The sequence below is a fragment of the Pseudorasbora parva genome, chromosome 14 (assembly GCF_024679245.1).
Source record: "Pseudorasbora parva isolate DD20220531a chromosome 14, ASM2467924v1, whole genome shotgun sequence".
NCBI classification, from domain to species: Eukaryota; Metazoa; Chordata; class Actinopteri; order Cypriniformes; family Gobionidae; genus Pseudorasbora; species Pseudorasbora parva.
Window position 1 is genome coordinate 15831975 of NC_090185.1, and position 14528 is coordinate 15846502.

The following is a 14528-nucleotide window of genomic DNA, read 5'->3' on the forward strand; positions in this document are numbered from 1 at the left end:
AAATATCTTGTGTTCAACAGAAGAAAGGAACTCATACAGGTTTGGAATAACATGAGGGAGAATAAATGACGACAACTTTCATTTTTGGGTGAACTATACCCTTTCAGATGTAATGCAATGGCTTCTATTATATTTAGAAGTAATGAATATCAGTTGTGTAATTTGATATTTCCTATAGGCAAATTCCAAATATACATTTAGGAAGAATAAGTCATATCAATATGATAAGAAGAAGAGGAAAGGATTGCTTTATGTAGTTATGTATGTAGTTACATGGAATAACCACAAAATCTTTTTTTTAGAAATTCATAGAAAACCTTTTTAATAGAAATTTAAAAAACAAAACATATTCAACATGACTGTACAGGGAGCTTAAAACATACATTTAATCAAAATACATCTGTTTTCACCATGAGGTCAATAGGATGAAGATTTCACCATTGATTTAAAAAAAAAAAAATCTGTCTGGAAAAAAAAAACAGATTTAAAAAGAAATGTGAGCAATGCCTGATTTACTGCCCTCACAAGCAGCTCATAAGCCAGAATCATTCTTCAGCTGGAGCAAGTCATCATGCCGAAGGATTTGGACGGACTCGGCTGTGCGATTCTCAGTTCATCTTTGCAGCTGTCCGGCTGGTCCGACGGAGGCGTAGACTCGTAGAGCACGCATATGGACCCGTCCTCTCCAATCCGGTAGGACACTTCATATGGGTCGACCCACATGGTAAGTTCACTTGGCAGCAGTGAAAAGAGTCGTTCTTTTGTGATTCCGATTGTACAGGCTGCTTTGCCTATCAAAGGGTCCATTTTATGGTTGATCCGGATGCACCTGTAACCCGAACCTCGGCACGGTGCATTTGGGAACCAATGGTGCTGATAATGATCTGCAATGAAAGAACAAAGTTGGGCATTGGTACAATTAAACACAGCGATTAATTGCCAAAGATTTCAGCCTTGGTAATTTGCTAAAACATATTAGGGTTAAAATGGAGCAAGTTTCATTGAATGGACTTTGGTGCTGCAATAAATCTAGTCTGATCCTCGGCTGCTTTGTTTGTAAGAATAAACAATGGTCATTTTCATTACAAAATATGTATTCTGGATTATAATATACCTGAATTTACTTTAAACAACGGAAAGACCGTGTCCAATCCTATCTTACCCCCTAAAGCTTCTTCCAAAGAGAATCTGAATTGTTGCAGCTGTTCTTCTGAAAGCAGTCCCGTTCCCCTCAACAGACGTGTGACAAAGTTAGCAGCAGTAGAGACCTCGGTTTTCATCGTGAAGTTTTTGCATGAGCTGAAAGGGAAAACGCAGTAAAACTGTGATACACGATCAAATATGAGAACAGACGAGTTTTTGGGATCAATTAACTCAATTATCTGAACTCAACAGGCCTGGCCAGTGTCTTTGGCATGTTCCTTTGTTCAAAACAACACGAAAAATCGCGCCTTAAACACCACTGACCTGCTTCAGGGATTCGGAATAAGGACACCGAGAGTTTCCACAGCTTTTCTGAGGGCTTTTATTGTTGCGGTTGTAAAAACGGGCGAATAAATGTATATTTTCGACCGCGAACTTCCTCCTTCGGTGGTGGGTTGAGTACGTGCAGCTCCAGTTCTGAGCTCAGATGGTAAACACTCTGCAGCCACGCGCATCCGCCAATCAGCGCGCGAGTTCGAGGTGACGTCATAAACGACCCATTTCCATAAACAGTGAGAGTCTCACGTATCAAAGTAGTAAATTGTAGTTGTTGCAATGAGTACATTTACATTCTTATGTATAATACATAGTGCGTGTAGTTAATTATATGAGTTATTTATATATATTTTTAAAATGTTTTGCTTTGTTTTGTATTGAACAATTTCACGTGTACACAACTTGAATGCATGAAAAGTTTTGTTTTGTTTGGTACAATTAAACAATTAAAAATTATGGAAAAAACTTTCATAATTTGTGAAAGTTTTGTTATATGTAAAAACACAGATATATTGTTGCAGTCCACAACTTTAAAGCAAAAAAAAAAAAAAAAAAAAAAAACTATTTTTGTCCATATTAATGTTTTAGCAACAGTGTTTGTTTTGTTGTTTAACCGTGTAATATAAAAGTGGTGCGAGTGTAATAGCCTTATAATATTAGTTATTTAGTATATTTAGTACAGCTATTACATTTATAGACGACGTAAAAATAGGCTTACGTGATGAGGCATCTTTTATGAGAACTTGGTTTACGTTTCATGTGTACGAAAACTAAAAAAGAAACAAGAAACGTAACGTCAAACACTTTATTTATTTTGTGTATGTTTTCTAAATGAAAAAAAAAATTAAATCGTTCATAACGCGTTTGTGCATGGAACTTGTCTCACGAAAGTCTCCGTATTACGTTCGGTGGTCAATGGACCAATCATAGCGCGCCGTAAGACACTGGAGCCGTGCTTTAGCCAATCAGCTGAGGTTTTACTACCGCATGCGCTTTCGTCTAGCCGCATGAATCCTCCTCCACACCGAGTGAGATGCAGAGCTCAGAAATGCTTCCAGCTTCACAAGTTTTCTGTTATTTAGTTTATTTAGTCATTTAGGTTTATGTTAAAAGCTCAAAGTAGCTATTTATTAGGAGTTTGTCCAGAATGTTGTGTGTTTGACGAGTCGTCGCAGGTTAATGCAGGAGTCTGAGAGGGACACTGGAGCAGGTAACTGATAAACCTGAGCACTTTACTACAGTTTTACCAGAATAAACCCAGTATGTGACTCTACAAGACCATTACGTTAGGTATTATTTCCCGCATTTGGATGGAAAAACAACTGGATTATTTACCCTCACTACTAGTATTTTCAGACTCTCAATTCCATTCATTTTTTTTAAAGTTTACATTACTGACATTGATAGCATTTTACAATTTGCACGAACTTTACGGAAATTGCTATTTTGCTGCTTACATTAAATAATATGTGTAAATAGTATGTGTGTATATATCGGTGTATATATATACACACACACACGTGTGTTTATATAGAGAGAGTGAGTGTGAGTGAATGAGTCCTGTCAAAAGTTTGGACACACCTACTGATTTTTTTGTTTGTGTGTGACTATTTTCTTCATTGATCATACATGAATATTAATAATGATTCATCGATTTCCTAAAAGCATGGACTTCCCACCAAGCAAGAGACTGAAAGGTCATCAGGTGTCAGCTGGACCCGACCCGTTTGACGATGACATTGATTTCACCCAGGATGACCTGGACCAGATTGACATCATTGCATCTCAGGCCATCACAGAAGACGTCCAGAACAGCGGGTCAAAGAGAACGTTTGGGTCTGTGTTCGCTGGTGCTGATGAGCAAAGCAAAGCACCCGTGAGATCCAGCCGAAAGACATTTGCCCTCGGAGACGGCTGCAGCAGTAGCACATATAATAACAAAGAATCTCAAAGAAAGGACACGTTCGGTTAGTATGAGATGTTTTGGACACACATTTCACAATCTTTTGTTTCCCAAACACTCCCTCTGTCTGCTTTTGGACTGAGCATTTTGTCTTATTCTCCATAGTTTTTGCATAGCTCATTTTTGGATTATATGGACTCTGGATATGTTATTTTGTTTTTCATAGAGCAGATTTATAGTAATAACAACAACAACAACAGCTAATAATAATTTACAAAAATATTTTTAATACAACAATCTAATAATATAATTAATATATAATCATATTTAGATTTTTTATTTAATTAAATAAGTATTATTAAATTTTATCATTAATAATAATAATAATAATAATTATTGAATATGTGAAGTGTCCCAGTTTCTTTGCAGTTATTTTTTGCGTTGTATAAAAATGCAACATAACATAATTATTAAATTTGTTGTTAAATGAAATAAGCATTTTTAATGTATTATCATTAATAATAATTATTAAAGTATTTAAGTGTTTTTTGCATAGTACATTTTTGCATTGTATTAAAATCCGATACAACAATTTGATTTTTTTGTTATTAAATTGAATAAGTATTATTAACATTTATTAATATAGAAATATTTTAAGTCTTATACCCACAGTCATTTGCATAGTTAAACTTTACAGTGTATAAAAATCCAATATAACATAATTAAATATTATTATACTTAATCAATATAATTATTAATTATTATTATATTTTAAATTTTTATAGGGTAAGTTTTATTCCCACAGTATTTTTGATAGTTAATTTTTGCATCATATAAAAATACATTATAACTAGAGCCGGGACTCGATTAAAAAAATTAATCTAATTAATTAGAGGCTTTGTAATTAATTAATCGAAATTAATCGCATTTTAATCGCATATAAATATCTGACTTGAGAACAATGAGAAGTAATTTTTCACATGTATACCATTGAATAATGACTGAATACATAAGCTTAATCAACAAAATATTGTTTATTTATTTCAGTCCAGAATTCCAGCGCAATGTTTGCCATTAAGTTTAGCAAAAGCATATTTATGATATTTGAGGCTCGATGTGCTGCGGTGATACGCAAATTCCTTGTTGTAAAGCTTGCACACAACCATGCTCTTGTCGACGGTTCCATCCTTTCGTTTTTTAAAACAAAATTTCCCATCCACGGAGCCAAGCAAAGCGGTCTCATCAGCTTCTTCGTTCATGTTCACACATGCCCTGCGTCTCAATCAGCTCCCTAGTTCCCTAGTCAGGGCACTGATCAAGACATAAGTCAATGGGCTGACTCCCTGATCAGTGCCCTGACTACTGAACTAGGGAGCTGATTGAGACGCACCCAAGGATTGTTGTTGTCTTGACTCCGGAGCGCTAGTTGGTGTTCCAGTATAATCGGTCCGTCGAAACTGATTCATTGAAAAACGTTCCGCGGTACAAAAATAAATGCGGTTATTTTTTTATTTTTTTTTGCGTAATTAATTAACGCGTTAAAGTCACGTAATTAATTAATCTTAATTAACGCGTTAAAGTCCCGGCCCTAATTATAACATAATAATATTTTAATTAAATTTAATAAATGTTAATTCTTATTAATCTGAAAGTATACGCACACAGCCTTGCAAAGTATACTTCTTGAGTCGTACTTGTGCTCGTGTTCGATGCATGCGCAGTTTTGAGCAAGCTCTCCCCACGAGTTATAACCACTGATCTAAATGACTCTTAAAAACTGCAAAAAAACATTAAATGCACATGTGCGTCACGACGTACAAAGTACACACGGTTACAAATATCCGGTGGTGGGCATACAGTATGCTCATACTCTTCTGATGACGAAATTTGCGTCATGCATACTGTACCTTCACCCTGACCCTGGCATACATGTAAAAAGAGACGTATACTTTTGGCTTTAAATTAAATGTATTTTTATATTACTATTTTTGAAATATTTACTAACACTTATTACCACAGTTCTTTGCACAACCTTTTATAATAAATATATAATACAATTTTTCATGTCATGTTTGCATTATATGAGCTCTGGATGGGATAATCTAGAGATTTAACCCGTTTGTGTGTCACAGCGGATGGTCATTCCAGTAAAGATGGAGAAGATCTGTACTACAAGCAATTAGAGGAACAGCAAGCAGACCTGAAGAAAAAGGTGCGTTCTTCTACACAACATGCAGTTTATTTGGTCACTCTCAAAGAGACTTCCTTTCTCTCCTGAAATCCACTTTTTATACAAGGCGATACTTAAAAAAGAATTCGTTTTTTAAATTTCGTGTTGAAATTTAAATTTCGTGTTGTTTTTTTAGGCATCATTTAGTTCTTCATGATTTCAGATTGAAACATTAGTTCTCATGTGTCTGCATTTCTGTTCAAACTCAGCTGAAGGAGGTAGAGGAGGAGATCCTGATGAAGAACGGGGAGATCCGAGTCTTGCGGGACTCACTGAAACTGGCCAATCAGGAGAAGGAACAGCAGCGGCAGACGCAACTCGCCCTGGAAAAGGAGAAAGCTCACGCTCAGAGCGAACGTGAGAAGGAGCTGTCCAGGAAGGTACGGCGCATGAGCTTGATTGGCGTCCGATGAAGCGGTTCATGTGAACTCATCTATTTGCTTGATTAACCGCAGGTGCAGTCGCTGCAGTCAGAGTTGCACTTTAAAGAAGCCGAGATGAATGAAATGAGAGGGAAACTTCAGAGTGTTGAGCGTGGAGGGAAGCAGCCCGGCACACCTGCACGAAACGTGTAAATACAACATTGATTTTTGTGTGTCTTCAAAGCCCCTTTCACACTGCGATTCCGGCAAATACACGGATAATGCGACCCGGCATTTGTTCCCGGGCCGCTAGATTTGGTCTATTCACACTGCCAGCGAAATACCGTAATATGTGCGCTTTCACACACAACCCGTAATGGTCCCGGATCGAGTTGACACGTGACATCCTGATGTGACGTATAACGGCGAGTGATCTCAGCTTCAGCGCGGATAGTAAGGAGCTCCGTGGTCTCGACTTGTGTCCAGTTTGCACACATTTCTGCTCGTTTAATTTTAGTTTCTTTTGTATACGAACACTCTCTGTGTTTAAAACACAGACTAGCTCTTCTGGCACTGCAGGGTTGTATTATTGAAAAAATAAGCTCTAGGAGACGCACGATAACTACGTACACGTTGCGGCATTAGTTTGGGCTTTTGTTCACACACCGCTCGTCCCGGGTCAAATCCCGAATTGTTACTATGTCAATCAATTCCGGGACGTGGTTGCTTTCACACAGAAGGTGACCCGGCAATGTTCCGGGAATATTGCGGGTCCGACGTGGAGTGTGAAAGGGGCTCAAGAGGAATTGGTAATGAGAGACTGTGGTTCTTTTGTCTGCACTTTTAAAGCGTTTTGTTGGAATCTCTTTGCATGCACGCCAGTCCAGTGTATCATATGTTATACTGGATTTGTTTATTAAATTAAATTGGTAACACTTTACAATAAACTCTCGTTGGTTCACAATAATTAATGCATTAATTAGCATGAACTACCAATGAACAATATATTTTTACAGCATTTATTAACCTTTGTTAATGTTAGTCAATAAAAACTTGTTTTAATTAATATAACAGAAATGACTTTTGATCTTAAGAATGTATTAGTAAATGTTAAGATTAACATTAAGAAAGATGAATAAATGCTGCAGAAGTATTGTGGATTGTTAGTTCATGTTAACTAATGTTACTGGCTAAACGTTTCAATAATAAGAAAGATTAATTAAATTAATATATATATATATTAGGGCCGGGACTTTAACGCGTTAATTAAGATTAATTAATTACGTGACTTTAACGCGTTAATTAATTACGCAAAAAAATTAAAAATTTAACCGCATTTATTTTTGCACCGCGGAACGTTTTTCAATGAATCAGTTTCGACGGACCGATTATACTGGAACACCAACTAGTAGTCATTCACCATTCAGTAGTCAGGGCACTGATCAGGGAGTCAGCCCATTGACTAATGTCTTGATCAGTGCCCTGACTAGGGAACTAGGGAGCTGATTGAGACGCAGGGCATGCGTGAACATGAACGAAGAAGCTGATGAGACTGCTTTGCTTGGCCCCGTGGATGGGAAATTTTGTTTTAAAAAACGAAAGAATGGAAGCGTCGTCAAGAGCATGGTAGTGTGCAAGCTATACAACAAGGAATCTGCGTATCACCACCGCAGCACATCGAGCCTCAAATATCACAAATATGCTTTTGCTACACTTAATGGCAAACATTGCACTGGTCTGCTGGACTGAAATAAATAAACAATATTTTGTTGATTAAGCTTATGTATTCAGTCATTATTCAATGGTATACTAAAAATACATGTGAAAAATTACTTCTCATTGTTCTCAGGTCAAATATTTATATGCGATTAAAATGCGATTAATTTCGATTAATTAATTACAAAGCCTCTAATTAATTAGATTAATTTTTTTAATCGAGTCCCGGCCCTAATATATATATATATATATATATATATATATATATATATATATATATATATATATATATATATATATATATATATATATATATATATATATATATATATATATATATATATATATATATATATATATATATATATATATATATATATATATATATATATATATATATAAACCCTCACCTAAAGGATTATTAGGAATACCATACTAATACTGTGTGTGAACCCCTCTCACCTTCAGAACTGCCTTAATTCTACATGGCATTTATTCAACAAGGTGCTGAAAGCATTCTTTAGAAATGTTGGCCCATATTGATAGGATAGCATCTTGCAGTTGAAGGAGATTTGTTGGATGCTCATCCAGGGCACGAAGCTCCCGTTCCACCACATCCCAAAGATGCTCAATTGGGTTGAGATCTGGTGACTGTGGGGGCCATTTTAGTTCAGTGAACTCATTGTCATGTTCAAGAAACTATTTCTAAGAGCATTATCCTGCTGGAAGTAGCCATCAGAGGATGGGTACATTGTGGTCATAAAGGGATGGACATGGTCAGAAACAATGCTCAGGTTGGCCGTGGCATTTAAACAATTCCCAATTGACACTAAGGGGCCTAAAGTGTGCCAAGAAAACATCCCCCACACCATTACACCACCACCACCAGCCTGTACAGTGGTAACAAGGCATGATGGATCCATGTTCTCGTTCTGTTTATGCCAAATTCTGACTCTACCATCTGAATGTCTCAACAGAAACGAGAATCATCTGACCAGGCAACATTTTTCCAGTCTTCAACTGTCCGATTTTTGTGAGCTTGTGCAAATTGTAGCCTCTTTTTCCTATTTGTAGTGGAGATGAGTGGTACCCGGTGGGGTCTTCTGTTGTTGTAGCCCATCCGAATGCTTTGCTGCAAACCCCGGTTGTAACGAGTGCTTATTTCAGTCAAAGTCGCTCTTCTATCAGCTTGAATCAGTCGGCCCATTCTCCCCTGAACACTAGCATCAACAAGGCATTTTCGCCCCCACAGGACTGCTGCATACTGGATGTTTTTCCCTTTTCACACCATTCTTTGTAAACCTTAGAAATGGTAGTGCTGGAAAATCTGAGCAGATTGTGAAATACTCAGACCCCCCCCCCCCATTTTTTTTATTATTATCGTTAATATATAGATATATATATATATATATATATATATATATATATATATATATATATATATATATATATAAAATATAAATTAATTATAATAATATAAATAAAACATTATTTTATTGTTGTTGTTTTGAAATAGTAATTATATTATTATTAATGTTGGAAGTTTTTAATACAAATTATTGGTAGTAGTAGTATTCAATTATATAATTATTATATATTTAAAAAATAATTATTGTCATTGTTGTTCTTTTTAAAAAATAATACAAATAAGTTATAGTAAAACATATTATTATATTGTATTTAATATTGTTATAATTATCATTATTATGCAAAATAAGTAATTATTAGCAATTATTGTTTTATTAATATTACTATTATGATTATATGATTATGATAATTATTATAAAAATATGTTTACTATTGTGTGTTATTATTATTATTAATACATATTTATCAATATTAAGTAAGTGTAGTAATTTAAATAGTTGTTTTTAAATAATTATATTATTAATATTGTTTTTAATATGTATTATTAGTAGTAGTGCTAGTATTAAACAATGCAATGAAGTAATATAATAACAAAAAGTATCACTTATTTTTTATAATGATTATATTGTTATTATAAGTATTACTTTTAAATATAAGTTAATTTTAAAATTACTTATTTATTATTAATATTAGTGATCATTGTTGTTATTATTATAATTAATATAATTAAAAACATTTGTTATTTATTTAAAGGTTAGAATGTTACGTTAAAACAGCTCTAGACAAATATGAGTTGATTTGTGTTTTTATTTGTGTTAACAGTATTCACTCTCCTGTGAGTCGAGCGTTCATGACTAAGGAAAACTTCTCAGCCGAGCTCTCCAAGAAAACCTCTCCTTTGAAAAAAGGCAATTTATTAGAGGGTATGGTTTATTTATTTCTGTGTTTATGCACATTTCCTGTCACAAGCTCTTTCCATTGTTGTTCGATGCTCAACATCACATTTTCAAACTCTTATCAGATGGGAAACCAGCGCAGTCCAAGCGTTTCCTCACGGAAGAGCCTCAATCAGACCGAACCCTCAGATCTGACCATCAACAGGAAGGTAACGGCTGACCAAATCTCTGGCGTTTATCTTCTGTCTGTTTTTACAGTGGGTTGCTGTGAGTTTGTGTTTGTGATACTGTAGGATGTGTGTTATTGAACCTACTGCTCCAACAACCGTTGGATCCGAGCGCTTTGGGTCTGTGTCACCTGCTGTCCATCAGTCCTGCTGCTCTACCAAACGTCCTGTCACAGAACGGCTACGTCAGCCCGTAAGTATCAGCAAGTAGCAGCATCTCATTGTGACCTGAAACCTGAGAAATGTAGTGTAAACATTGGCTTTTACTTCATACAACTGTTTGTTTTAGGAAACTATGGGCCCACTTTCAAGACATTAATCATAAGGAATGGAAATTTCCATTACAGCATTTGTAAATATTGGCAATTTCCAGTGGAACTTTTGAACAATGTCAACATTGGAAACATTGATCAAATATACTTTTCTAAGCCAAACGATCAGAGATATTTTCGGTTCATAAACCACATTATACTGAACACTTCACATTAATTCCAGACTGTTTTTACAACATTCCTCTAAAATATAATTTGTTTTATTTTATTATTTATTATAAAAAATTTATATTATAGAATATTTTATTAATAACAATTATAATTATTGATTTTGTTGTTAGTAGTATTCATTTTTACATCATGGCATGCATTATTTAAAAAAAATATTATTAAAACAGTATTATTTGTCATATCATGTTATTATTATCATTAAATAAAATATTATAAATTAATGTATTAGTAATAATATATAGAATACAGAATATTATGTAATGATTCTTCCTATCTCTAATAATATTAATAAAAATTGTCAATTTAGAATTTTTAAACTTTAAAATTAAAATAATTAAAAGTAGTATTCTTTTTTGGACCATGACATGTTTTTTTGGATTTTTGAAAACTTTATTATTATATTGAATTTTATTGTTCATTATTAAATTAAATATTATAGAATATATGATTGTTGTTGTTAGTAGTATTAGTATTCATATTTACACCATGACATTTGCTTTTTTATTTTAAAACATAAATAAAATATTTGTTCACTTTTATTATGTATTATTCAATTAAATATTATAAATATTATATTTATTAAATATTGTATTATTAGTAATAATAAAGTATACATTTTTGAAAGAAGACAAAAATCAAAAATGGAAAATATGGGTAAAATCTGAAGCCTGGAAATTGGATAGTTGTTTGTGGAAATGTATGATCAAATGTATAATCAAATTATTAGCATTATGTCTATTAGTATTAGTAACTGTAAAATGTTTACTTTTATTGCATCTTTAAATATATGAAACGTTTGGACTTTTGTTTTCCCCCCTTTATTTCAGGGGATCATTGGCAACTTCCAGCTCGTCCTCCACAGAATTCCGATCGATTCATCGTCCTCAAGGTCGATTTCACCAGCTGCAGAGTCTCGCTGTGTCCGCTCTGACTGCATTAACTCTCCAGCCCTCGACGTGTGTCCCACATAACCCTGATGCTGCTCTCCACACCTGCCCGGCCGCGGTGCACTTCCTCCCCCTGCTCACCTTCCACATCAGCACATACTGTCAGTCGCTGGAGTCCGTCGAGAGCTCTGCGAAAGCCTCGCTCCACGGAAGCTCCCTGTCGGGATCCTCCGACTCCAGCCTGGCCTCGAGTCTGGAGGAATCTCTCATTGGTCAGGAGGAGTTCGCCCTGGCGGCCATGAAAGCTCTCTACCACATAGTGTGCTACAGCAGTGAGGCTTTGGGGATGGTTTTGTGCCATCAGGATGGAGAGATTTGCCTCAACCAGCCACAGTGTTCGAAAAATCTCCTCAGCGCCTCCGAGCATCTCACTGGAGAGGCCCAAACCCAGCCTCCTCTTCTCAGCAGGCTCCTACAGCTGGCCGATCCGGCATTCATTACCGCCGCTGTCCAGAGGGAGGCGCTTGTGAACACTAGTTTGAAGACTCTTGGCAAGCTGGCCGAAAAAGCGCAGGAAAACCAGCTCTTGAGGTATGCGTCTACAGGAGTGTCATGTGCTCTCTGGTTTGGGCTCTTAATTTACATGTGGATGACTGAAAGTGGGAAGAAATACTGTGGCAACATCTTAACTCTGTAAACCCTGGCAGGAAATCATGGTCACACTTTAATTTGGGGTCCAATTCTCACTCTATTAATTAACTAACTCTATTAACTATAACTTTTTCCTCAATAAACTACTAATTACTGCGTATTAATAGTTAATGATGTAGTTTTTAAGTTTAGGTATTGCGTAGGATAAGGAATATAGAATATGGTATGGTCAGAAAATAGCATTAATATGCTTTATACGTATTAATAAAGAGCCAATATCCTAGTAATATGTATGCTAATAAGCAACTAGTTAATAGTGAGAAATTAGACACTAAACTAAAGTGTTACTGAAAACATAACAAATTGCTTTTTTTAAATGGAACTGTTCATCAAAAGTTTTTTGTTGTTGTTGTTTTTTTGAATATCAGGCTTTATGGCTCATATATATAGTATAATATAGTGAGAATTTGGAGCTCATATTCAAGGAGAAACCTCAGTTAAATTCAGAGGCACAAGCAAAAATATGCAGTTTGGTTTCTGATATTTATAGGCCAGAGAGTAAAATTCCATCTTGTATATAATATAAGTATATTTTATTATTATCCTTATTTACTTTCATTTACTAATTAAACTGTTGTCTGATTTCTCAAATGTAGACTCCAGGTTATGTCGAGTCAAGTGTTGTCCAAATGCCTGACTCTGGAGACCTCCTACAGAATAGTCCATCTGTCTGTGAGATTTCTGTCGTTTATCATCTGTAATGAAGAGATTGCCACAAAACTCTGCTCGCATGAATGTAAGTGTCTTTTAGCATTTTTGAAGTGTCTTTTTGTTGGCTTGCATTAACACAAACCCTCCTTCTTCCCTCAGGTCCATGCCCTTTTCTCAAAATATTCCAGTACGTCACCTCTAGACCGGATAAATCCGTTTCCGAAGATATGTGGAGTCGTTTTGAGCTTGAGGTGATTTATCTAGCAGTACTTTGTTTTGAAATGTATTATATAAAAATGTCATTAAAAAATCATATTCCTCCTTTAACAGGTCATCCGGTTTTTAACCAAACTGTTCACACAGAAGGCCGAAACATGGACGGCTTTTTGTGAATCAGCCTGCCAGTGTATTAATGAGGTTTGATTCAGACATAAACACTAAAACTTTTCATTCTCTATGTCTGTTGGACTAAAGAAGCACAACGGACATGATGATTGTTCTTGAGTCTTTCATAACGGTAGAGCAAAATGCAAAAAAACTGTCTGGTACTGACCATACTATATATTTTCCTGTCTTCAGGTGGTGCGGACAATCATTGTGGTTTTACACCGGCAGTGGCTGAAAACAAAAGGCAGAGGAAGTCAAACGCTGAGGAATCGGACCTGGACGAGTCCTGGATTACAGGTGCTGCGGGAAGCTCTGATGTTACTGCACTGGCTGCTTTTGAAGGACTCGTCCTTTTCTGAACACTGTCTGGACGTCCTGCACATGTACGATCAGGTCATTCCCGCCATCAGAGACACGTTCCGTCTGGTCCCAGATCTGTCCGAGAGCGAAGGTGGGCTCACGTCTCTACATTCGATTACAGTAATTGATACCAACATCGTTCTGATGGCTAACTGACTTCTGGGTAACATCTGATGTAGAACATTTCTCATCCTTTTGACATATTTGTCTTAAAGACATATTTGTCTTAAAATTAGCTCATTGTGATGCATTAAATAGTATTTTGTTGTTGTTTCACTCTAGAACTGGCTCTGGAGGAGATCTGCAGATCTGAAACGGAGTACGTTGAAGATATGGATATGGAAACAGGGTCATAATGATCAAATATAAATTCAAGTTTAGTGTGTCCCTTCAGAAACATTGTGTTTATCTCGCGTCCTCACATTTTGTCATTCTTTTTACAGCTGAGCACTAATGACCCAAATTAAAGAATTAATTCTAAATCACCTAAGGTATTTTAATTCTTTATGTATTACAGTTTTTATAAACTAAAGATGAGTCAAAATTATACTTTTTAATAAAAAATAAGCTAGTGAAAAAAAAAAAAAACAGTTTGGAGTCATGTTTAAGGGATAATATATAGTCTTTTGTCAAATGCCACATAAACAAATAGAAAAGCAGGTCTCATCGCATCCATTTTTATCAAATAAAGTGTTATTAGTAGCATAAACTGATGGTGATATATGGACTTTGATGGCTAGTTTTTTGAATTTTTGATTTATTCAATTTTAATGTCTGAATGTTAATAAGAAGAGAAAAAAAAAAGATATAAATCTGTATGCAATGGACATTGGTTATGCTCATCTAGC

At 35.3% G+C, this 14528-nt stretch overlaps 2 protein-coding genes across 3 annotated transcripts; one reads left to right on the forward strand and one right to left on the reverse strand.

Moving 5' to 3' along the window:
- Positions 1-243: 243 nt before the first annotated feature.
- si:dkey-42i9.4 (uncharacterized protein LOC492503 homolog) lies at positions 244-1629 on the reverse strand. Its single transcript, XM_067414766.1, has 3 exons — positions 1468-1629; positions 1163-1299; positions 244-884 (listed from the first exon to the last, which is right to left on the reverse strand). The coding sequence occupies exons 2-3, from the start codon at positions 1278-1280 to the stop codon at positions 553-555; spliced, it is 450 nt and encodes a 149-aa protein (XP_067270867.1). The 5' UTR covers positions 1281-1299; positions 1468-1629; the 3' UTR covers positions 244-552.
- Positions 1630-2457: 828 nt separating this feature from the next.
- Positions 2458-14165, forward strand: atrip (ATR interacting protein). 2 transcript variants are annotated; one of them, XM_067414769.1, is made up of 14 exons: positions 2458-2689; positions 3145-3446; positions 5515-5594; positions 5822-5992; positions 6068-6183; positions 9881-9981; positions 10080-10163; positions 10248-10374; positions 11512-12162; positions 12879-13018; positions 13093-13184; positions 13264-13350; positions 13513-13843; positions 13963-14165. In XM_067414769.1, exons 2-13 carry the CDS (start codon positions 3146-3148, stop codon positions 13834-13836), a joined length of 2274 nt encoding a protein of 757 aa, XP_067270870.1. In that variant the 5' UTR covers positions 2458-2689; position 3145; the 3' UTR covers positions 13837-13843; positions 13963-14165. The 2 variants fall into 2 exon arrangements, with proteins under 2 accessions (XP_067270870.1, XP_067270868.1); XM_067414767.1 differs by having other exon boundaries at positions 13513-13771.
- Positions 14166-14528: the final 363 nt, after the last annotated feature.